At 41.1% G+C, this 25578-nt stretch overlaps 1 protein-coding gene across 1 annotated transcript in view; it reads left to right on the top strand.

Annotated features, from left to right (window-relative positions):
* AMOT (angiomotin) overlaps positions 1 to 25578 on the top strand; it is an 81754-nt gene that overhangs the window by 48848 nt on the left and 7328 nt on the right. The window contains exons 5-10 of the mRNA XM_082264276.1: positions 3109 to 3254; positions 10213 to 10362; positions 16268 to 16458; positions 18181 to 18303; positions 20978 to 21210; positions 21722 to 21946. Coding sequence (XP_082120402.1) covers positions 3109 to 3254; positions 10213 to 10362; positions 16268 to 16458; positions 18181 to 18303; positions 20978 to 21210; positions 21722 to 21946 — 1068 coding nt within the window. The remainder of the gene's footprint in view (positions 1 to 3108; positions 3255 to 10212; positions 10363 to 16267; positions 16459 to 18180; positions 18304 to 20977; positions 21211 to 21721; positions 21947 to 25578) is intronic.

A 25578-nucleotide genomic window follows, 5' to 3' on the forward strand; every position in this document is an offset into this window, starting at 1 on the left:
AACTTTTAGAAGTGATGTCATGTGTTGAATTGTTTTGTATGCATTCTTTCGTTTCTGAGCATGCCTAGTCTTGTTCTTATGATTTTTTTAATTTTTTTAATTTTTTTTTATCAGATGAAAACACTACTAATTTAGGCAAAAATCAGACGTTGTGTTCACGTATGATAAAAATTTTATAGCCTGCACATCCAGTTTTAGCGTACAAAAATTTGAAATCGGCTGTCGAAAGCAGCATACTAAAGATCTGAAAATTGGCAGATCATTCGTCGGATGAAATTTTACTTTCATTTTTTTATTATGTGTACAGGCCTTTAACCCCTGATGGATAGCTTCATGCTTGTATCTTTTGCAGGTTTAGCTATGTAAAACTTTAAAAGCTAGTGTCTATAGTGTTTTTAAAATGCAGTGTGCTACACAGCCTCAGTTCTCTATTGTCAGCATTGTGCCAAAAATCAGAACCACTGGAGGCTAATCTGCTGACAGCCTCAAGCTTTACTGCTACATGGGGGGAGCAGTAAATTAGTATGTGCTGTAAATTGCCTCCAGCAAAAAGAAACAGGAGCAATGCTGTAGGCAATTTATAGGACATACTTATTTAGGTAGCATAAATAATAATGTGAAATGTTATGGGCAAAGTTCTTCTTTTGCCCACAATCTCTTGTGTATTGTCAGAACATTTTTCCCATGAATGGATGCATCATAACTTTTTTATTAAAGTTGTTGTAAAGGCATAAGGTTTTTTTAACTTAATGCATTCTATGCATTCAGATAAAAAGCCTTCTGTGTGTGCAGCAGCCCCACTAATACTTACCTGAGGCCCCTCTCTCTACTGATGTTCACTTGTCTCAGCCATCTGAGATTCTCACTCCTGATTGGCTGAGACACAGCAGCGGTGCCAACGGCAGCCGCTGCTGTCAGTCAGCTAGCCAATCGGGAGAGAGGGGGGCAGGGCCGGGTCAGAGCTCTGTGTCTGAATGAACACAGGGAGCTGTGACTCGGCTCGGGTGCCCCCATAGCATGCTGCTTGCTGTGGGGGCACTCAACAGGAGGGAGGGGCCAGGATCACAGAAGAGGGACCCGAGAAGAGTAGGGTCCAGGCTGTTCTGTTCTGTGCAAGACCACTGCAACAGAGGAGGTAAGTATAACATGTTTGTTAATTTTATAGGCAATAAAACAAGCTTTTATAATCCCCTTAATCAGAAAAGCCTCCAAGATTTTAGATTGTAACTATTGGAAAGACTTTTTATGGTGCATCCCTACCAAATTGCTATGTGAGAACACATCGGGGGCATTATGATCACTCTTTTGGACTGGGGAGAGCAAGGTGAGTGGGGCTCAATTTAAGGAAGCCACACCCCTAGTAACAAAGTGGCTCAATCAAAGAGGGCCCCTGAAGAGGGATCATGGCTGAGAAATGTAATGGTAGGCATCTTGTGCTATTAGGCAGAACATTTACATTTGTATGCTTGAAATGGATGACCGATTCATTTGTTTTGTTGGAATAAAGTTTGTCCATAGTATAAGAAATATAAACTTGTTGAAAACAAAACCAATTGCCTTTTCATTTACTGCAATTTGGGGGACAGTAGAGCTGGTGAAATTGCCCTGGTGAAACTGCTCCCAGTTAGGAGCGCTCTCCCTCTCTGTTGTTAATTTATGTCCCTGGGTTATCACAGAATTACACCCATTTCTCGAGCACACACCCAGATGTTTGTTTTACATAGTTTGAATATAGAGGGATGTTGATGATGATGTTTATAATTACATTTTAACTGTATGAGTCAAAGGATTGGCACTAAGGGAGGACCTTGAATGAACAATGACAGCCGTTTAAACTCGCTGTGCCCACTCTTGCAAAATATGGGTATTACACGTGATTGTGAAGAGAATTGTATTCCAACTCCTAGCATGATTTACAGGATGTTTTTCAGTCATATGGATCAACATACCAAAATTAAGTTTACTGCCATAGATTAGGAAAATAACTTGATGAATAAATACAGAAGTAATTCTTGTACTTTGTTTGTTTAATATCTTTTGACTAAGGGTGGCCAAAAATGGTTACGATATTTGTGATTATGATACCGTTGTGTGCTGCAAATGATTGCAGTCTTTTGTCATGCATGACAAGAAAAATGGTTGAGGAAAGAGACCTACCGTCTGAAAAGGCTAGTACTTGGGAAAGTTTACATTTTCTTCAGCCCTTCCTTTTGCACATAAAATAGCCAGGGCATGCCTGACATGCATATTTATATTTGTTGTATGGTTCTTAGCTCATATATCCTTCTATGTGTTTGAGAAGGTCTGCAGTAAAATATCTTGCTAATTAAAAATTCAACCAAGTGATGCCATCTGTTTAAAAAGGTACATTCCAAGCCTTTGCAGACTGGTCACTCAACTCTTTGTTAGGCAGCCCATAAATTATTATTATTTTATTTTTTTTATTTTTTGAACGGAAAAAAACTGATTCCATTTCCCCACCCACTTAATATGGATGGGGAAGTCCTCCCTGCTGAGCTATTGTATTCTGACAACAGGAGACATCACTATTACAATACTTCTTGATCAGCATTGTAGGCTATAGCTTGTGGTGCTGATTAAGTAGGGAAAATCTGCTGACAGAGCGGTTGAACAGAAGTTCTGTATAACCTCCCCTTCCTTCTGTATTGAACTGTATTGTAATTGTTCTGTCCCCCCTTTTTGTCTTGTGAAGTGCTGCGAAAACTGTTGGCGCTATATAAATCCTGTATAATATATAACCACCTCTCTTCCCATACATGGATGGAAATTCGGCCAGTCCCTGCTGAACAGGCTAAATTTTGAGCCATGAATGGCCAACAATATAATCTGTAAATTGAATAGGGTTTAAAAAAACGATTCAACTCTCCTTTACGTCTTGTTTGAGACTGGTTTACTCCTGTCGGTTAGTAAATTCCTAAAAGTGTCATCCTGTTAAATAACTGTACAAAAAATATTGTTCTATTCTAAAATAATAAAAAAAAAAACAAATGAATGTTTTTTAAAATTGAGGTAAAATGTCCATATCTGTAAAGCTTTAATTACCTTTTGAAAAGCAGTTAATTTTTGATTTACCGTATATGCTTACAGACAAGGAACTCCAGAGAGAGAAGGAGAAGCTGGAAATGGAGATGTCGTCTTTTCGTTCTATGAATGAGGATCAAAGAAGACACATTGAGATTAGAGACCAGGCCCTAAACAATGCACAGGGCAAGGTGGTGAAATTGGAGGAAGAAGTAAGTTTGATATTTTTCCCAGATTTGGATGTTCCTTTTAAGATCTACTAGTATCTTACCAGCAATAATTGTTGCTAAATGTATGTTTATGTTTAGTTTGTAGTTTGATGTATTTTTTTTTTAAATATTGTGTAGACTTTTGCCCACTATGATTCATCCAGCTATAGTTCAGTGATAAACAAACAAAAAATTGGGGGAGCAAACCCTGAACATGTATATCTAAAGCCGGTGCAGCTATGGACCAAGCAACATGTATATTAAAAAAGAATAGCGCACACATGCAAAAGAAATTACTATCAAATATGGAGACAATCCATAAATAAAAATGGGGATTTAGTCCCACCATATGGCCATATCGTGCTCAAGCTATGATTCATCCAGCTATAGTTCAGTGATGCTTTTTAATTTGGTAAAAAAAAAATTTGGTAAAAATATGTACCTCTCTTCACTTTCTGCCGGGTGGCGGACAATGCCTCGACAACCCTGGGAGCTTTGGTCAGCAGTGGATTAACATTACAGGTGTAGGGGATTCGGCGCTGTTGTCGGTTCTTCCATAGTACAACGGCTAGCTGGAGCTTTGTGGGCATGTGACTGCGCAGAAAGGCTTAAAGTGTTTATAAAGTAATCAGAGAGGATCAGAGCAAAGGGGAAGCCTCATTTAGGTGTTGCCTAGATTGGTTTTCTCTGCAAAATGTGTGTAGATTACATAATGCTGTCCTTTTTAAGATATTTCAAGGTTATTTAAATTAGGTGGTGAGCACGGACAGGATTTCTTTAGTAGTTGATGTTCTTTCCAGGGGCGTACCTAGAGCATTTGGCACCCGGGGCGGATCCTATATCTGGCACCCCCCGCCCCCCCCCCCCCCCCCCACCGGCGTGCAGGCGACGAACCGCACATTGACCCGGCGACCAGGCCCCTCCTCCTCTGCAAAAACGGCGCCGATTGACTTGAGGCGCCAGACAGAAATACATGTAACTGGCAGTGGCATACTTACTGTGTGCTACTGCCAGTGGTGTCACTAGGGTTGGTGTCACCTGGTGCAGTAAACCATGGTGTCGTTCCCCCCCCCAAAAAATTATTTTCCTGTTTTCTGAAAGAGAGCCAAAGATGCAGCATGCAAGACTTTTGGTGCGCTTTCAGAAAATGCAGAAAAAAAATCTATAGGACTGCAGTAATAACTGCGAGTAAAATGTAGGAAGACCCCCTTTACATTACACAGCCCCCGTACCCCTGGACCCCTTTACATTACACAGCCCCCCCATTGGAACCCTTTACATTACACAGCCCCCGTACCCCTGGACCCCTTTACATTACACAGCCCCCCCATTGGAACCCTTTACATTACACAGCCCCCGTACCCCTGGACCCCTTTACATTACACAGCCCCCCCATTGGAACCCTTTACATTACACAGCCCCCGTACCCCTGGACCCCTTTACATTACACAGCCCCCCCATTGGAACCCTTTACATTACACAGCCCCCATACCCCTGGACCCCTTTACATTACACAGCCCCCCATTGGAACTCTTTACATTACACAGCCCCCGTACCCCTGGACCCCTTTACATTACACAGCCCCCCCATTGGAACCATTTACATTACACAGCCCCCGTACCCCTGGACCCCTTTACATTACACAGCCCCCCATTGGAACCCTTTACATTACACAGCCCCCGTACCCCTGGACCCCTTTACATTACACAGCCCCCCCCATTGGAACCCTTTACATTACACAGCCCCCCCATTGGAACCCTTTACATTACACAGCCCCCCCCATAGGAACCCTTTACATTACACAGCCCCGTACCCCTGGACCCCTTTACATTACACAGCCCCCCCATTGGAACCCTTTACAGTACACAGCCCCCATACCCCTGGACCCCTTTACATTACACAGCCCCCCCATTGGAACCCTTTACATTACACAGCCCCCCCCCCATTGGAAGCCTTTACATTACACAGTCCACACCCCCCTCATGGAAACCTTTATGTTACACAGCTCCCGCCCCCCATAGAACCTTTTCCATTATACAGCCCCCGTCCCCCAATAGAACCCCTTACATTACACAGCCCCCATGGAACCCTTCACATTACACAGCCCCTGCCCCCCAAAAGAACCCCTTACATTACACAGTTTCCGCACCCCCCCAATAGAACCCTTTACATTACATAGCCCTCACCCCCCCCCCCCCTCAATAGAACCCTTTAAATTATACAGCCCCCCAATAGAACCCCTTAACAATACAAAGCCCCTGCCAATAGAACCCCTTTACAATACAAACCCCCCAATAGAACCCCTCTACAATGCAAACCCCCAATAGAACCCCTTTACATAAAAACACCCCCAATAGTACCCCTTTACAATGCAGACCCCCCAATAGAACCCCTTTACAATACAAACCCCCCAATAGTACCCCTTTACAATACAAACCCCCCCAATAGAACCCTTTACAATACAAACCCCCCCATAGAACCCCTCTAAAATGCAGACCCCCCCCAATAAAACCCCTTTACAATGCAGACCCCCCCAATAAAACCCCTCTACAATGCAGACCCCCCCCCAATAAAACCCCTCTACAATGCAGACACACCCCCCCCCCCAATAAAACCCCTCCACAATGCAGACACACCCCCCAATAAAATCCCTCTACAATGCAGACCCCCCCCCCCAATAAAACCCCTTTACAGTGCAGACAACCCCTCCCCCCCCTTCCAATAAAACCCCTCTACAATGCAGACCCCCTCTACAATGCAGACCCCCTCCCCCCCGACTGTCTTTATAATACAATTGTCCGCCCCCCCCCTCGCCCCCTTACCTTATGAGGAGGAGAGCAGAGAGGGAGGAACTGTTCAAAGCAGAGAATGGGAGAGAGGCTCACAAGCCCTGCATACACAGCGGTCAGCGGGAAATGCCGAAGTTTACAGTGCTGGTTAATGAGCCGGTGATTGGTTGCTAGGCGGTCCTAGCAACCAATCGCCTTCTCATTATCTAGCAGAGTTCACTTCGGCATTTCCCGCTGTGTATGCAGGGCTCATGAGCGAAGTGAGTCTCTCTCCCATTCTCTGCTATACAGCTTCTCCTCCTCTGCGCTCCTGTATAAGCGAGCGGCGGAGGCAGTCCGGCGGCCGGCCCCGGGTGTCACCCTGGTGCTCGCTGACACCCGCCTAATGTGTGGCACCCGGGGCGGACCGCCCCCCCCGCCCCCCCTATTGGTACGCCACTGGTTCTTTCATAAGCCAATAAGAAGACTGGAGATTGTAATGTGAAAGAGGAAGGTGCAGAGCTGCAGGCACTAAATACTTGTCGTCCTCTAAAGCAGGCCATAGATGGTGCGGCTTTCTTTCCTGCAACCACGAGTCAGTGTTGATGAAGGAATCTCTTCTGCAGAGCTATTGTGTTCTACTGACGGGGGACTAAGGGAGCCTTCCTGGCCCGGAGGACACTGATTCTTGTTTGCGGCTATACCCACTGGAAATGATCACATGAAAAATCCTACAGGCTGCTTGTACCCAAGTTCACTGTTGGATCAATTTTGGTATGGACAGCCTGCGCATACATAGTTCGAATGTTGGCCAGTCCTTGCAGAGATTCGAACCGTCTATGGCCGGCTTAAGAATATAGTGTGGCAGTGTGTGTGTGAATCTTAGGACTGGCTGAATACAGTTGTGAATGATGTGTGGTGCTTCTCCTTAATCAAGTGCCTGCTATTCTAGGTTTAAATGTTCATTTGGTTACTAGAGCGCAAGTTATAAAATCCTGCTTCTTCTCATCCTACACATTCCTGGACAATTCTGCCACTTGTGTTACTTGAAGCTGTACAATGTTTTTCATACTCTCGGCTCCTGTCTTGTTTGGAAGCTCAGTCTCAATCTGTCTGAATTGACCACTTCAATAGTCATTGGATATTTAGAAACAATCAAGGTTGAGGCTGTTTTGAAAGGGAGGGTTGGCGAAGTTCATAATTACTCGACTGGGAGTCTGGGCAATGTCTAGGACAAAGGAATTCTCTAGAGCTGAAAATGTAGCATTTTTATTTTCTCTTTATGGTCTGGAAAACATCAAACCCATTGGAACATTCCACAATGTGAGGAAAGCTACTGATCAGAATACTGAAATATTCCCAACTCTGGTGTATACATTTTAACCGTCCTACTTACACTGCAATAAGCAATATCTTGACTACATTATTATGATCACAATTCAGGCTTCTACCTTCTGCATAAAGTAATCAACTCTACATTTTTATATTGGCTGTCCTTTTTTTTTTTTTTTTTTTTTTTTTTTTTTTTTAACATTTAGCTGTTTATTTTAAAGTATTGATTGTATCCAGTATTTTATTGAGCCATCCTGTTGAGCTGATTGAGCCATTCTGATTAACACTATAACATAGGAAACTTTCCATGGACCAGGAAGGCTGAAAAGAGAAACTGATACCAAAATTAGTAATAGGTTATGTCTTTTATTATGATTAAGCATATTTTGTTATTGTAAAGATTGCTGCTATACACTGAAGTGGATTTAGGGTCCATTCACACTAGTGCAACTTGTCAGGCGACTTGGTCGCCTGACAAGTCGCGGTCGCTCGCTCGCCGTTGAATAGTACAGGACCCGTTCTAATAGGAGCGACACAAGTCGCTCCGACTTAGAAAAAGGGTCCTGTACTAGTTTGGGGCGACCTGGAGGCGACTTGCATTGACTTCAATTATATGAAGTCCCTGCAAGTCGCGCCAAGGTCGCGGTGCACAGCTTCACAGGTCGCCCCAGCAAGTCGTGTCGCGCCAGTCTGAATGGGCGCTTATGTTCTACTTTTATTTTACTTTCAGAACAAAAATAAAAGGTACAAACCATAAACAATTTGCATTTGGTATACAAAATAGGTAGGCCCATTAGTAGCCAATAGCAAGCATACATAATCTAATACTGGTAAACCATAAAACATGGTTCCTTCAGACTAAGAGGTACTTCAAGAGTTTTTTTTTTTTTTTTTTTTCCCCCCAGAGTTCAGCTTTAACATTTGGTACCATTTTGGATTAACAAAGTCATCTAACTATGTAAGGCTGAGTTGGGAGACTTGAGTTTTTTTCCCTGCAGAGACAACCTTAATACATCGTGTCTGAAGTCTGAAAGTACTACTCAACTCATTTACTCCAGTTAGACATACAGTGAAGACTTTGACTAGCCTTTTCCTTATAAAACAAAAAAGACAGAAATACAAGGGTTAAGCAATGTCTACAGAATATCAATGGTATGCACTTGGCTATGTCTTTTTGTTTTGCTCTGGTTGATGACAGATATGACTTTGTGATGGACTGGTATTGCTTGCCAGCCTTATACCATAAGAGGTATCCTGAGCATCCAGTATAAACACAGGGGATTCCTCTCATAGTTCTGTCAAGTGCTGTCTAAAAGAGACTTATCTTGGCAAGGACTTGGGATATACTGGATTCTTTGCATACTAGAACTGTACCATAAAAGGTACAGAAATATCATATCAGTATACAGTATAAGTGCCAGTTTCACATGGTATGCTTTGGGTTTAGCTCATGTTTAAGGGGATTCCTGTTTGCAAGGCATAACTTTACAGTATATTTCAGTACCTTTTATTGAGTTTAGCAAGAAACTATGTACTTGCATGGTTGAAAAGGACGTACCAAGGAAATGGTCATATACTTATACTTTCAGAAAATGTTAATTTTGAGTTATTTTAAAATATTTGCCAGAAATGTCATTATTCAAGTACAGTTTTATGGGTACAGCCAATAGTGGTTCTGTAGGTCAGCCAGTGCAGTCAGTATCCATACTAAATGGCTGCTGCAACAAAACCCAAAATCAAAATAAAGGATACAGCATCTGGAGATTGTAGGGTTTTCAATGATTCAAGTATTCATGGAAAATATGTCTAAAGTAGTATTAAGTGTATGTCTGCTACTGTAGCCCTATTAGGGAGAACTTGGGCAGGGCTAACAGCTCTGCTTGGGATTTTATTGCAGCAGAGGCAATGTTAGTCCACTATGGAAAGTAAGGAGCTCTCTGAATTTCTGGCAAGATAAGCATATATTCTTCTGTTCTTTCAACATTTTAAAGAGACAAATTGTGCAAATGTGCATTTTTTTGTATTCTCCCCAGACATACACTAAAGCACTGTGTTTAAAGTCAAGTGTTCAGTGGGAACAACAATCCATTTAGGCAAACTTTTCAAATCCTGAGTGCCTATAGATTATACATTCATGCTCTCACTTGCTCTTGCTCTCCCTCTTCCTTGATTTCTCTCTCCTGCTGTCTTCCTCCCTTCCCTTTCTTTCTCACTGTCCCTAACCCTCCCACTCTGTGTATCTCTCCTGTATAAGAATATCGTCAGTAAAGACATTTTAAATAATGCTGCCAGTAGGCATAGAAGGGTTAAGGAAATTGACTCTCAGCAATTTAAAATGCAACCAAACTGGTATTACACTGCCTTACCTCCCTTAGACACAGGCATGGACAGGTCTCCTAAATGACAGAGACCTGTGCTTGGAATATTATCTGAGGAGTTTATAGCATAATTGAGACTTGTTGGGAAATCCATACTAGAAGTGTGTGTGTGTAAAAAAAAAAAAAAAAAAAAAATGTGTGTATGTATAATGGATTATAAGAAAAAAAAAAATATTTATATATATATATATATATATATATATATATATATATATATATATATATATATAATTTTTTTTTATATATAAAGTAATCCACCAGTAAATGGTGTTGGAAAAGGAGAAATACAAAACAAGATATGCGTGCATGATACATGTACAAAAGTAGTGTAATAATGTTACCCCAGTGAATGAGCTTATCTGTTGGCCATATATGCGAGTATCTGATTTGTTTAAAAAGCGACAGTCAAACCCCAATAAATTCTCAGTCGGGTTGTTGTAGAGGTAAAGATACGAGTTATTCATTTTTCTTTTTTTCTTGCAGTTGAAGAAGAAGCAGGTTTATGTAGATAAAGTAGAGAAGATGCAGCAGGCTTTGGCCCAGTTACAGGCGGCTTGTGAGAAAAGAGAACAACTGGAACACAGACTGCGCACCAGGCTTGAAAGGGAACTGGAATCTCTACGGATGCAGCAGGTAATCCTGGCAAAACTCAGCAAGAGTTAACACAAATCAAGGTGTTGATCACTGACCCTCACCCCAACATGGCCGTGTCAGGGTCGGGAGATTGTCTTCTCTAGTCTGATCATTTCATCATGGTTGGAATGGGAATAGGTAACCTGCTATACCCATAAAGTGAAGTACACGGTATAGTGAATGTCATGGGTGGGAAAAGGTGTGGGAGCTCTATTAAAATAACTTTTTCTGTTTTTCTCATTCAGATTCATTTTTTTAGATGGTTCTACACCATACAATAGTCCCAAATCTCTCTTATGGCTCTTCTAGTCCTATTCCCATGCTTGCAATATCCTTTCTCCTTATCTAAAAAAGTTCAGGGTTAAACATCACCCCCTAGAAAGTCCACACACCCCCTAGTGAGTCTAAACCCTGTATCCTCTGACAAGAGACTGCAGTTCCACATAGATGCCCTGCAAGAGTTTTTATCTGAATTTCTGAATTTCATAATATTTAGTGCAGCTGATTTTAGAAAAAAAAAAAAAAAAATACATTCGCAAAAATAAAGGCAAAACTTTTTTACGTTTGGATAGTGATTAGGGCTTAGAATTTTTTTTTTCTTTTCTTTCCTGTGTCTCTATAGGGAGATTTACTTTTCTAAATGTCCTGATCACCAGTTCCACCTGGAACAAAAGTGAGGGTAAATACAACATTTTGAGTTTCAACCAGAACAAGAATATCTTTCAATGGGGACACTTGTTTCCATGACAGCTGTGAAAGAGAGGATTTCCTTCATATTGGAAAGTTATCCTCTCCTGCTGAGTCCACAGGACAGGAAGTACGGGGAAATCTCCCCAATGAGACACAGATGGCAAAAAACTGACAACGGTTTTAACTCCCTGCTTTTCTATTCTATTTTAGATTTTAGATCTGCTTTAAGCATCATTGGATGCTCATCAATTTACTTTTCTTCTAGAGCAGCCTTTCTCAATCAGTGTTCCTCCAGAGCAAGAGTGGGCAATTCATTTTCACAAGAGGCCACATGTGAAACACTGAATGTTGGGTAGGGCTGAACTTTGATTTTGCCCAATAATAATTTTGGGCCGGGGAAGGTCCATAACTATGTAAACTTATAGGAAATAAACTCCTGGTGCTAGGAATAAAAGGTACAACTGCGCATGAAATAGTGTGCACAGTCATGATTTATTAGAAATAGTAGTGAAGAAATGTCTTCTGCTGATCTGCTTTTCACAATGTTGGTGTAGGGCTGGCTAGAAAAAGTATTGAGTGAGCTGACAGGCACAGGGGTTTTTTAACTGATCTGCTGTTCTGAGTGTTGATGTGTGACTGACACGCTCAGGGAAATAACTGGCAAGAGCTACAAGCGCTGGAAGGAGAGAGCTTGAGATTGACGCAGCAGGGATTTCTGCAGATCTTGGAGTGAAGCGCAGATGCACAGCTTCAGGGGTTCGGTTCTAAGCATGGAACAATTATACCTAAAGCAGCCTGTGCGGAGGGTAATATTTTGAAAGGTATGCACTAGGGATGATTTACTAAAATAAAAGACTGAGCACTTTGCAAGCACTTTTTTTTCTTCAGAGCTTAGAGAATATAGTGAAGGTCTGTTGATTTTCATCATCTAATTATGTGCAAGCAGAAATGCTGTGCTTTTTTTTTTTTTTCCCCCTTTCTTTGCACCTGATTGGGTGTTTACGAAGTGAAACTTTGCTGCATTCACTAAGCTCTAGGGGCAAATGAGTGCAACTGCACTTATAAAGTGCACAGTCCATTGTTTATCTTGAGTAAATCAACCCCACAGAAGTGATGTGAACTGGCTGAGATCCAGCACATGAAGACATGGTTGCTAACAGGAAGAAGTTTACCAAGTGGTGGGAGAGCTTTAGGACGTCTCCTACGCATCCTAGGCAATGCGTTTGGCTAGGAGATGTCCGAACGTTCTTTCGCTAGAACCAAGCCTCCAACTCTACCGATCATCTCAGGTCTCGCTTTTAAGTGCTTTCAGCTCTATCTGTTCTCTTCTTGAGCCAGTCAGTCCAGGTTACAGAAGCACAGGTCCAGTGCATGCAGATCTCCACACAGACATCTGTCAGCGTGCCTCTGTGAGCCTGTCCACTTCTTTGGGGCATTGGTGGTCGGACAGGGACAAAGAGGTGAATGTGGGTTTAGGGATGGGGGTATAAAAAAACAGGTCTTCTCCAGAGTGCTATGGTTTCCTTGAGGTAGTGAGCAGTGCAGGAGGCACTACGCAAACAAACAGCGGATCCATAATCTCTTCCATTCGCTACCAATGGAAGGGGCATATATTCCTCTTACCACCTTTCTAAAGAGAAACCTTTTTTCCTTTTTATTAGTGTAAAAGGACCCTTTTTATATAGCCCACCAATGTAAAGTACTTTCCCATTAACCTTTAGTAAGTATAAGCACAGCACTATTCCACTGTAAACAGAAAATAAGTTTTACTGTATGCATTTCTTTTCTGGTTATGATTTTTGTTGTATTTCATGAATATCATTGAAAGAAATGTCATATGGAAAAGGTTGTGTTAATAAATGATCCACTCTGGGTGTCTCATTAAATGCTGTAAATATAACCACTTTCTAGCAGTGGTTTCCGGAGACCTGTATATTCTTTCAAGGGTGCCTTAATGGTAAAATGGTTGAAAAGCACTGTGGAAGAGTTTAAAACCATTATATATTTAAAAATTAATTACCATGTATTCCTTTTATAGAAGCATACGGATATACAGAATGACATTTATGAAGTCTAGAGGTAAAGCTTTGAAGACCTCACATTTTCATTGGTGGGGATTTATAAATGTAGGCTACTGAACCAGTTTAGCCCTCCAGCTAAATAGGGTGTGATGCCATCAGAAATGAGGCTTAGTGCAGCTTGTTAAATACGTCTTTGCCTATGATGTAGTTTTCCCATGCCAGACAAACACTCCATATAACTTTAAATGAGAAGACATTTTGCTCAGAGGACTCTTTTTATGCAGTGTCCTTTGCTTCTGTTTTAATAAATGGCCCCCTTTGTATGACCCTACGGTATTACCATAATATACGCACACACATGCATTAAATATACATTGGCCGCCCGGCAGACGCCCCAGAAATAGCCACTACAAATTTAGCTCTTTCTTTAGCCCAAGCAAAGTGCTGTGTGTGCACATTACTCAGAGAGTATTTGCACAGTCAGGTCATTACAAACCCCCAGCCTTCCAAGAGTTCTGAAAAAAAAAAAAAAGGCCTAGAAGAGGTGAACTGTGGTCAGCAACTCCTGTAGAGAGCAAGCAAAACAATTGCCTTGTTTGTGAACTGTGTCCAGAAGGAAAACTTTATCAAGTTCCCCTTGAGCTGCTGCTTCAGAGTCTGGACTTGCCATTGGTGTACACTGTATATTGTGTCTTGCTCACATGTGGAGAGGAATTTTAAGGAACTGAGACTCTTCTTCATATCAATGCTTCATTGTTCTGTTCTCTAATACTTTATGCTCTTAACCTCTTGCTGCAACCTGGTGAACTATATATTGTAATGAACATTTATTGAAAATGCTTTTCTAAGCATTAAGATAAATATATAAAAGCAATATGTTTGTATTCTGGTGTTTTTTATTTTACTTTTTTTATATGCCGTGCAAAATTTCTTAATAGGACTCTGGAACATGGGTTGCTGAACAGTGGCATCTTTTCCCCTTCCGGGAAGCCCAGGTGCAGCTGAGCCTCCCATAGACATGGGAACACTGGTATATAGCCAAGTACATCAACACACAGCCCTTTTTGGCTATGGGAGGCGCTGCACCTTGGCTTTCTAGGAAGGAGAAGGCACTTACGGTATGGTAAATGCGTTCAGCTGCCTGTGTGCAAGAACCCTTACATGAGTTCCAATCAGCTGGACTTTTGACAGATGTTGCAATGTCTACTTATTTTGCACTCTGTATTGCAGCATCCATATTTTTCTCCTTACTATATTATGGAAAAGAGATTTGTTTTAGCACATTGCATTTTTGGATACGTGGTATTACCAGAGCAAGTGCCAGAATTGCTGCCATGAAAAAATCAGTGATGGTTATAGATGACTTTAATGCAGTGTTTCTCAAACTTTTTTCAGTCAAGGCGCCCTTTAAAATTATGGGCCGTCTCAAGACACCCCATTCTAAAATGTAAAGAAGTATTCTAATTGTTTTACACAATGCAGCAATAGCCACGCGTAGGACATCCAATGTTAGAGGTGATTTGTTCTTCCAAAGCAGATAAACGCTTTTTCACACTGGTACTGACTAGTATTCCAATGTTTCTCTTCCTCAATTTCTCTCCATCAGTCAACTAATGTGACTCCAGTGCTGGGGGAGAGGAGCAGAGGAGGGTCAAAAAGGATGCTGTGGAGGCAACAGACATTCTCCTTATCAACTGATGACGTCGTTGATTGTTAGGACTCCAGTGTCTAGAATGTCATAATGGTGCATAATACAAACCCGTGACTTTGTGTAACTAAAGGACAGGCTTGATCCACCTGCTGGCTTGTATACAATTTTTTTAAATAAATTTTTAGGCATTTTGCCAGGGCACTCCTGAAGAAACCTCAAGGCAGCCAAGGGTGCCTGGGCACCCTGTTTGAAAAAGGCTGTTGTAATGTATATGTTTCTTTCTTCAAATGCCCTCAACCAATCTGTAGCACTTTTTAAGCCCCTCAACACATTTAGTTGTATCCTGATGGGTGCTTTTTATCCCGGCCAGTTCTTTGCCAGTCTTTGAGTCTCCGGCATCAGCATGTTAACCGTGGGAAGTCGACTGTGATTTCTTGCAGCTTCCCACTGTGCATGTGTGAGCCTTACTGCACCCTGTGAATGGTCCTGCAGCCTTCTGGGACCTGTGACCTGTCCCAGAAGTTTGTGGGGGCTGCACTTCTGCTTGGATCGCTTAGGTAATCTGAACAGAAGTGGAAGCGGTTACCTGCTCTCTCCAAAAGAATGTCTAATATGGTAGAGGAAGGGGGAGGAGGTGCTGAACTTACCCTTTTGGGTGAAGTTCTACTTTAATTGTGTGAACATTCCCAAATTCTTCGGTAAATCATCCTAATTATATTGGTTATTTCATTACGTGTGACACTGCACATAAAAACATCATGTATGCCATTGTGGTCACCATCTTTGTTCACATCATTTCATTTTCATTGTGCGTTTTTAATCAAATCCTGTGAGAAGCAATTTTTACAGCACTTGGAAAAATAAGTCTGCTGTACAGATGAGTGAAAACTCCTAATGCATTGTATGCATTTTAATACAGGTGGTACAGTCTGTCCTTAAAAACTTTATGGAAGAACACATGAAAATACACATGCAAAAAATGCAAACCTTTTAAAATGCAAAAGTGCGAAGCAGCAGTTAGTAAGGGGAATAGGGATTAGTAGTAATGTGAAAATGTCGATAAAATCATTGGCATTTGGATGTCCTCACTTCCAGAAATAATTTTTCATAACAGATTAGTGCTGTGAATTTATTTTTAACAATCAAGTACTGCCATTATCCTTTCCAACGATACCAGAGAAACCTAACCTATGCTTATGCCTTACGATGACTATGCACCTATGGTAACCATTTTTCACTGTAGATTAAGCAAATATTTTCACTACTTGTGTATTTATCAACTTGTTACACTAGTCTGATCCACATCAACTGTTTAGAGCTTAATGTCCACAGAGTGCCCCATGCAATGCTTAAGCTGTAATTAACTTAACCTAAGGCAATTCTGGCACATGTGATGCACCACTTTTAAAACCTTGTTGACAAGCCGAAACCTTAAAATGTAACGACCAACATTTTACCTTATTATTGAACATAGCATTTGAGTGCATTTTTTTATTGTTTTAATGCCTTTGAAAACTATATTCAACTATTTCTATTGTCACAGCGCCAAGGGAATTCGCAGTCCACCAACCTTTCAGAGTACAATGCTGGAGCACTCATGGAGCTACTCCGAGAGAAAGAGGAGCGAGTCTTGGCCCTGGAGGCAGACATGACCAAATGGGAACAGAAGTACTTGGAAGAGAGTGTTATGAGGCAGTTCGCACTGGATGCTGCTGCCACTGTGGCGGCTAAGAGGTGAATATCTTGTAGCAAATAACTGCAAGCACATTGAATGTAACTATTAACACTGGTCCATTTAATATGTGAAAGATCAGCTTGATAATAAACTTGTATGCTCAAGTTTTAAAACCATATTTGTAATATAAGCTGTGTACAAAGAGGCAGACCTATTTGCTAATTACATATTCAAGCTTGGTTTGGCTGCACAGTGGTTGTGCCTTGTTAATTCATTACTCACTGCAAGCCTGCCAGATAGGGTTCTTCTAACTGAAAACATTTTCTGAAGTCTCTAATCATGTGAAATCTCCACAGGGCTTGTGATAGTCAGAGACCATGACCTTGTCTGTGAGGGAGCTTAGAAGCAGCAGGTTTTTCTGTTTGTGGCAAGAAAAAGGCATATTTATATTTAAAAATAATAATGGTATTTACCGGTAGTTATTCTAACATGCCCTACAGATCAGTCCACTTTAACACAAAAATAAAAATAAATATGCATTTTTAATGTAAAGGCATGGCGTCAAAAATGATTTCCTATTCTCGTGGGAAAAAAAAAAAAACAAATGACATTCTCTCTTACTACAGTATAGGGCCGTTTCTCTTGTATTTCTTCCATCTTCCTTTTTATGTCAATGCAGATATTTGTTTGAGCGGTCCCATAGAGTTATGCCCAATAAAGGTATTCAGAATGACCCTCCATACTGTGCTCAGTGTTAAGCTGTAATGTGCAATGCAGTTTCTTCAGTGTACACCATTCATGCAGAATCCTATCCAATGATGTGCTCTGCAGTGCTGATCTGCACAGTTCTTGAATTCTGTCTTTATCATTTGAGACCACTGGGAACCCTTAAGATCTCACTACAGTCTAAATCTGCAAAATCACGTTTTTTTAAGCATGTGTGAATTAGCTTAGGAACCACTGCTTTGCCGTAGTTAGCAGAATACACACAATTTAGCTGGCTGCCCAAAGTTCCTAGACTGCTGATGTAGTGAGAAACTGGCCAATAACATTATGATGGCTCTACAGTGTGCTGCACATTCTCTCCTTATCTTATCTACTCCTAGTGTGCTCTTCTCAGGCCATGTGTTGGAATTTACTAGTTATTTCAGGGATATGAAGGTTTAGAGAGCTCAAAGTAGTAAAACTGCATATCCGGATATTTGGCTGAGTTGTTAGCACAGGGCTTAACTACTTGCATTCCAAGTGGATCTATGCGAATTGCTTCCACCAAATGTACTGGGTTTAGCTATTTTGGTAAAGCTTTTAGACTTCAAATCTGAAATTTACCATATTATTCCTACAATGTAGCTGTGTGTCTGCATATGTATGCATATACAGTATATGTGTGGGCATAGCTATGGGATTTTATAAAAACATTTTTTAAACCTATAGTATATTTAACAATGCATTGCAATAGCAAAAATACTAATGCATACCTTGGTTAAAGATCGCTTGTCTTATACCCACTCACTTCACTGAAAGGAACTGCATCATGGTGGGCTTGTTGGTAAGAAATGGCCTTCATTATCAACAAATTGCTATATTTTGTATAATGTGTTGTGTACACTAACAAAGAGTGGTTGTCGGGTGCTGGTTTAAATTTTGTTTATGGGCAAAACCTATTCAATTATACTCTGCATGTTTATAGTGCCTGTGTTTCTAATTTTGAGATTTTGCTGGTCTACCTCCTAATTCGATTCAAGATTCTTTTCTAAATCGACAATTTACCTAATTTTCAGGGATACCTCCTCTATAAGTCATTCTCCAAGTGCAAGCTTTGACACCACACTTGAGGCCAGGATCCAGAAGGAAGAAGAAGAGATACTTATGGCTAATAGACGATGTGTAGACATGGAAGGGAGGTACGTTTTTGTAACTGGACAGCAAACTAGTCTTGGGTCACCTTTCATGTAGGGTTAACATTGCTACACCTTTTAGTAGCATAATTTTGAATTGTAAAGCTAAAAATGAAACCATACGCAGTGCCTTTCGTTTAGCACAATAACATGCTGTGTATTACATCCTGAACTGTAAAATGGGCATTGAATTGGCAGATAAAAAGCAGTCTTATGCCTAAATCTTTTTGACTCGTACAAGGTGTCCTCTGCATCCCCTTGTGACTTGGTCTCATGGTTTGTGGAATGTCTAAAACTCCCTTTACTGAGGTTTTGAAGCAACAGCTTATAGTATGTATGTGGGGAAATGTGAAGTTCTGGGGTTTCTAGTATTGTAAATGTTAAAAATGAATTCTTGTCAAACTTTACAATTGGGCTTCCTGCCCAGGGCTTTTCCTTTTTTTTTGGCTTTGGCTGAAACAGCCAGGATACTCCTAATTATATACCATTATATGGCCATAATGAATGTGGTGGTATTCAAACCTAAATCCTACATCTGAGATGCTGTAGATGCTGGGTATTCTAAAAGCAGCTCTTCAGTAATTTTTTTTATCTTTCCATCTATTAAATCCTCTGCCCTTTTTGTTTTAACTTTGGATAGTAAAACATTTTTTATGCCAGTAAATACCTTTTATACAGCCCACTTCCTCTTTTTTTGTCTGGTAATTCGCTTAGGTTAATGACCTCATGCACAGCTCTCTCTCTCCCCTGAGAGTTTGCAACCAAGGGAAGGAGGGGGCGGGCGGCAGGAGAGTGGAGGAGGGACGAATCCATGGGAAAGCCAAAGACCCGCAGAGCTGGAGGGGGCTGGATGAGGGCGGAGATAACTGGAGACTGCAGGAGAAATGTGCAAGCAGTAGTGCAAGTGTGTGTATCTGTGTGTGTGTCTGTGTAAATCCAGGAGGTGAACAGGCAGCAGCTTCAGCTGCCCACAGTTAAAATGGCTGCAGCCAGACTTAGTGGAGGGAGATTTCTGCAGAATTTTTGGCAAGTACAGAATCACAGTATACATAAAATAATATGCAAAGTGGTTGAAGGGAAGCTTCAGAATGGCAAACATGTTTTTATTACAGAAAAAAGCGTATCTTTGCGCTGTGGTGGGGCAGCAGCTGACACAGATAAGTAATATACCAAACTTCTAAATCTAATAAAGTTAATGAATAACAATTAAATGTGAAAAATGTGTTCTAAATGGACAACACATTGAAATAAAGTCCAAAAAGTGCTAAAGTAAAAGCTAAAGTGACAATGGGTGACACTACCACCCTGGTATCGGACAATGGCTTGACGTCAGCACTAGTGTCTCCTCTCTAGTGCGTTTCATCCAATAGGGCATTATCAAGGGATCCCCTATTGGACAAAATGCGTCAGAAGGGAGACACTAGTACTGACGTTAGGCTAGGGTCGGATACCGGGTTGGTAGTGGCACCCATTGTCCTAATGGTTTTATGATTAATTTTATTTTGGTGTCTTAACATACACATCCAATAAATACTACACTATGGAGACTTCATCTGCCTCTCGGTGAGCTTTATTTACCATTGCTACATCTGGATGTTACGAGTTGGTGAACAGCCTTCCCCACAACAGAAGGTGGCTCTACACTGAGTGTGTGTTTGCTGCTGTAACGGCTGCCAGCTTTTCTGGTGAGTGTCCATTCCACAGGGATGTGGTGGATGATCCTGGAGCACTGTACTGGATCACTTCTTCACTTTTCAAGTCACCAAATTTTTTGTGCACATCTTTCCACTGAACCTTGTGCTTTCACCAATACGTTTGTATTGCTGATCCTATCATGGGACTGTGCATTTAAGTCTATATTTTTCACTATATTGTTTTTTTTTTTTATTGCTGATTTTCATTCACGATTGGACTTTTGTGTGTGTGTATGTATGTATGTATGTATGTATATATATATATATATATATATATATATATATATATATATATATATATATATATATATATATATATATATATATATATATATATATATATATATTTTCTTTCACTTTAGCACTTTTTTTAACTTTATTTCAATGTGTCGTCCATTTATATCACAGTATTCACATTTTAATTGTTCATTTACTCAAGGCGCTACACACTTTTTTTTCTTAAGATGTTTTTATTACAAACTATGTGAGTAGACTGTAGTTCCTCTTTAAGACTTCCTTCCAAGGACTCCCCCCCCCCCCCCCACACACCCCCCCACGGACAGTGCTGCTGTCCAAATGTGACCCAGTGTTCCTTTATCCAGAGTGTGAACACTCTAAAATAAGTGTGTTACTGGCCAGATCACCAGGTAAAAACAAAGGAAAAATGCCTTAAAAAAAAAAAAAAAAAACTGATGCAGCCACCACATCTGATGATTGGTAATGTGTATATTGCATCTAGGCATCTTGGTTTTTATACCGTTTTTAATTTTTATCAGGAAGGTACAGTGTTTGAAGAGGCATAGAGCTAAATTCTAGGGTTAATGGAAAAATGACCATTATGTAGATCGGAAAAAAATGCAATAAGTGCAGATTATCTATTGTGAGCATATAGCAATATGTATTCAGCAGAATAGTAGCCATGAGAATTTGTTTCAGTAATCATGATTTATTATGCACATTTTTCTTAACCTTCTTTTATTTCTTAGGATAAAGACTCTTCATGCTCAGATCATTGAAAAGGATGCCATGATTAAAGTGCTTCAGCAACGTTCTCGAAAAGACGCCAGCAAGTTGGATCAGCCTTCTTCCATGCGTCCTTCCAAGTCACTTATGTCTATTTCAAATGCCAGTTCTGGTCTTCTCTCCCATTCATCTGCTCTAAGTAGTACACCAATTCTTGAGGAGAAGAGGGAGGACAAGAGCTGGAAAGGCAGCTTAGGTAAGACTTGATGTCATTGGTTTTAGTTTTTCTCTTACTGATTTTATGCTTGGTGTCAGGTGTTCATTCCCACCCGAAGGTGGTCAGGGCTTTATTTAAGGGAACCAATGTATATTGAGGACATTGTAGTTATGGAATAGATACTGAAGCCCACATATGCGTCCAATATTGAACCTATTTTCTTCAGATCCTGTCACTATTAACCACTTCTAGGCATGTATAGTCTTTTATAAGGCTGCCCTGCACATAATCTATAGAGAAGACACGTGCCACCAGTGGCACACATCTGACACTCTAGGAAATACTGTTTAGGCTCTGGTGGCATAGTCATGCAGTCTTCCTAGAGACTGTCTATATGCCGACCGTTTTAGTCTACATTAGGATTACTTTCCAAAATGTGACCATTTTGAGGTATTGACATTTTAACAGACATTGATGTCTAATTGCATTTTTAGTTCTTGTTGAGAAAAGCGAACGATAACTTACACATTTTTTTGGGTTCCAATTACAGGGGTTCTCCTAGCAACAGAATATCGACCAGAGTCCATCTCATCCACCCCATCACCTGTACTTCCATCAACACCCCAACTCTCTGGACACTCAAAGACTGGTAGTCGAGACTGCTGCACACAAACGGATAGAAGCAGCGAACAGAACAAAACTCCTTCTGTGAGTGCATCTCCAGGCCCGGGGAGGCTGGCCACTCCGAGCCCCATGTATAGCTCTGAGAAAACTGGTAAGTATTCATGGTCAGACTGCCATCATCTTTGGAAGCTAAAGTTATTCCAAACACTTGGAGTATATTGGACTTTCATTTCTCTAGTGGAAACTCCTTGGTCTGCCCTAGATGAAACTCAAGACAGGGGGACCTTATTCACATTTTCTGGAGGTGCACAAAATTGGTCCAATACTGGCAAGCTGTATTTGAAATCGTATATTTCACCTGATTATTCTCCTGAACCAAAGATGGGTATCCTAGGAATTCTGGAGCTTACCCTGGATAATCTTAACCTGGAACTATCAGCAACTAGAACCCTGTATTTTTTCAGGAAAACCATAGCACAATATTGGCTAGTGACCAAAGCCCAACACCCCCCCCCCCCCCCCCCCAACAACCATTGTATGGATAACATAAATTTGATCCTACACTTAAAGTGGTACTAAGGGCAGACCAATTTACTTTAGTTCCAGTGTTCCAACTCCCGTGAGGTCCCTCACCAGCATCTTCTCCCCACGTTCTTTCGGGTGACAGTCCTTTAGCTATTTTGATTTGCCAGTGTGGGATGACTATGACGTCACTCCCACACATGCATTCCGCAAAGGATTGTGAATAGGCAGGTAAGTGTATCTGCATGTCCCTTCTGTTCCTATTCCTCCATCAAGCTTGTTTGTGTGGATTGAGGAATCTGTTAGTTTTTTTTTTTAAAAGATCTGGCATGGATAACCTTATACAAAAATATCCTGCGCTTGGTAACCTCAGGGTTGGGTCTAATTGAATACACCCTAGTAGGACTGCTGCAGACTAAAAAAACAGCCGACACAAGGCAAAAAACAAATCTTCTACAAGCAATAGTGCGCTGTCCGTCTAAGTGGTTAAATGAACATATGTAACACATTATATAAACATATCACATGAATGAAAAACTTTGTAAAAAAAATTGTAAAGTGAATAATTATAGATAAATGGTGAAACAACAAGGTGCTTGATGTGCAGTACTTTCCAAAAGTGCAGAGTGCTCTTGAAAGACAAGTTGGCCGCTTACCCCACAGAGTGGATCCCGAATTACGGGGATCACATAAGCCTGTACTCCATCCAGCATTGCAGGTCACCAATATTAGTGGATGTCCCCCATCACAAACTTCGTGTTGATCTAATAGCCAAGAAAGACTCTCAATCCCCTCTCAAATGCTCATCAGCTATAATCGTACAAAGCATGCAGGGAAAATCTCATAGTGTAATACAGCATCTGCTTCACTTACATCAAAGTAAATGAAGACGAGCTTCAAATAAGCGTTATGGCTATTGCTGCGGTGTCTCACACTCCCAACGGCGCTTGGCAACGTCACACACACTCTTACTGATGCGTTTCACTCAACCAAATGGATTCCCATCTCAGGTGATCAGCACATTCCAAAAGCCAGAGTTGGAGGACTCCGTGTATAGCCAAAGAAAAAAATATGATATAGTGTAGTATGCTTGGGCTCAGAAATGGTTAATAACAGCAAACCACCACAGAGAGACCGTGTAGATGGAAAGGAATCGCCCTTAAGTGTGGCCAAACTAGCTGCTTACCAGAAGGACTAGTGTTACAGCGAACAATCAGACAATCCTGGTAATGGTGATCAGTAGACACAGTGATACCAAGGCAGGTGGACTCAATGGTAATGGACAACTCAATCCTCATATGCAGGGAGATGATATTCACAACACAAACAGCATCAGATGATGGATAAAGTCGACAGGAAGTTCAGTCCAATCCCCGAAAAAAGAACGAACTCCTAGTGCAGTATATATGATACAGAGCACCTTTATTGTAGTAACTTACATTGATACTTGTTAAAATCGATAGGTGCACATTTGAAATCTGCGGTACACAGTCAATTTGGCGTGTCTCAGGAACTGCAGGAAGGTCAACTGACGAGTTTCGGCCAATGAGCCGTCGTCTGAGGTACCCTCCTACAGCATAGGCACGCCTCTTATAGGAAATGGGAAGATAATCAGGGATGCAGAGAGCGTCACCTGGTAACATGTACGGCGTCCCTCCCTCTGCTGGCCAGCAACCCGGAGAGGGGCGGGGAAGCGCTTCTCACGTATGGAGGAGGCAGGGCGTGTCTTCCGATGTCCTGCACATCGTTACAGAAAGCCCCAACCAACCGCACAATAAAGGGCGGAGCCACGCCTCGCCAGACGGAGCCGCAACATGTCTCACGATGCAATGCGTATCCCCGTCAGCTCCACTAACCAACCCCACAGGAAGGGGCAGAGATGTGCTCCACATACCGGACGATACAGAAGCGCCACTCACCATTACTGCATTTGAGGCGGAGATTTTACGGCAACCGGGAGGAACAAACTACTCCAGAATACTGCAGTGCCAAAATAAAGGAGAGTGGAGGCCGCAGAGAGGGGACACTGTGGAAAGTATACATAATAAGGGTATATACACAGCATTAAAATATTAAATTAAGAAAAAATACAAATATATAAAAAGGTACCTGAAAACTTAAATATCTAAATAAGACATAGGTTCATGGCAAAACCAGCAAAAGATATTTTACACATAACATATCATAAATTAGATATAAGAATATGAAGCACTATAAAAGGCAAAACTGAATTAAAATAAATTTAAATAAAATAAAAGCCTTATACCAACTCCCTATCAGCCATTATTGATGAAACAGTTGATGTCCCAATCAATGTTAAGACCGTGAGGGACATAACTCTGGATGTCAAAGATCCAGTGGGTCTCAAGTCTAGATATTTCTCATCGAATGTTAATGCCTCTCCATTGTGAGGTGAACTTGTCGATTCCAATAAAAGTAGTACCCGTTGGATCTTTGTTGTGGCACTCAGCGTAATGGCGAGACACGCTGTGTTTTGGAAATCCTTTTTTAATATTGGCTACATGATCTCCTAGCCTAACATGTAGGGCTCTCACAGTTCTCCCTACATATTGAAGCCCGCATGGGCAGGTGAGCATATAGACCACATATTGTGATGTACAAGTTATGAATAATTTGATCTCCAATTCCCTAGTATTGGTTTTAGATTTGAAATGGGAAATTCTTCTGTCTTTAATCCTATTGATTTTTCAGATGTTACATCGTCGACAGGGAAAGAAGCTTTTTTTGTTGTTGGAAATAGGAGCACTTGGATTTGGGAGCATCCAAAACATTGGGGGCAACAAAGAGTCGCAAGGGTGTAGCCCCCCTTGAAAATCACCTTAGGTTTAGGGGGTAAATTTGGACCTAAACACTTTTTTTTGTTTTTGAGGACATTCCAATGTTTAGGGATGAACCTTTTAATTGCATTATGTTGACTTGAATATGAGGTGACCAAAGAAAAGTTGTGATCCGAGGTAACAGTTCACCTCTATCCCTCTGCCCTACCTCACTAATGACCGAATCCAAGCTATTCTCCTCGTAACCTTTCTCTTGGAACTTTCTTTTCATGGCAGCTGCCTGTTTTAAAAATTCATCCCTGGAAGTACAGTTCTGTCTTAACCTAAGGAACTGACTTTTAGGTACTGACCTAAGCCAGGTTGAATGGTGACAGTTGCCCTGACCAATGAAGCCATTACGGTCCGTCGGTTTAAAGAAAGTTGAGGTGACAATGGAACCATCTCGGATCTCAATATTGAGGTC

Source organism: Pelophylax lessonae (assembly GCF_965119305.1).
Source record: "Pelophylax lessonae genome assembly, chromosome: 7".
Taxonomy (NCBI): Eukaryota; Metazoa; Chordata; class Amphibia; order Anura; family Ranidae; genus Pelophylax; species Pelophylax lessonae.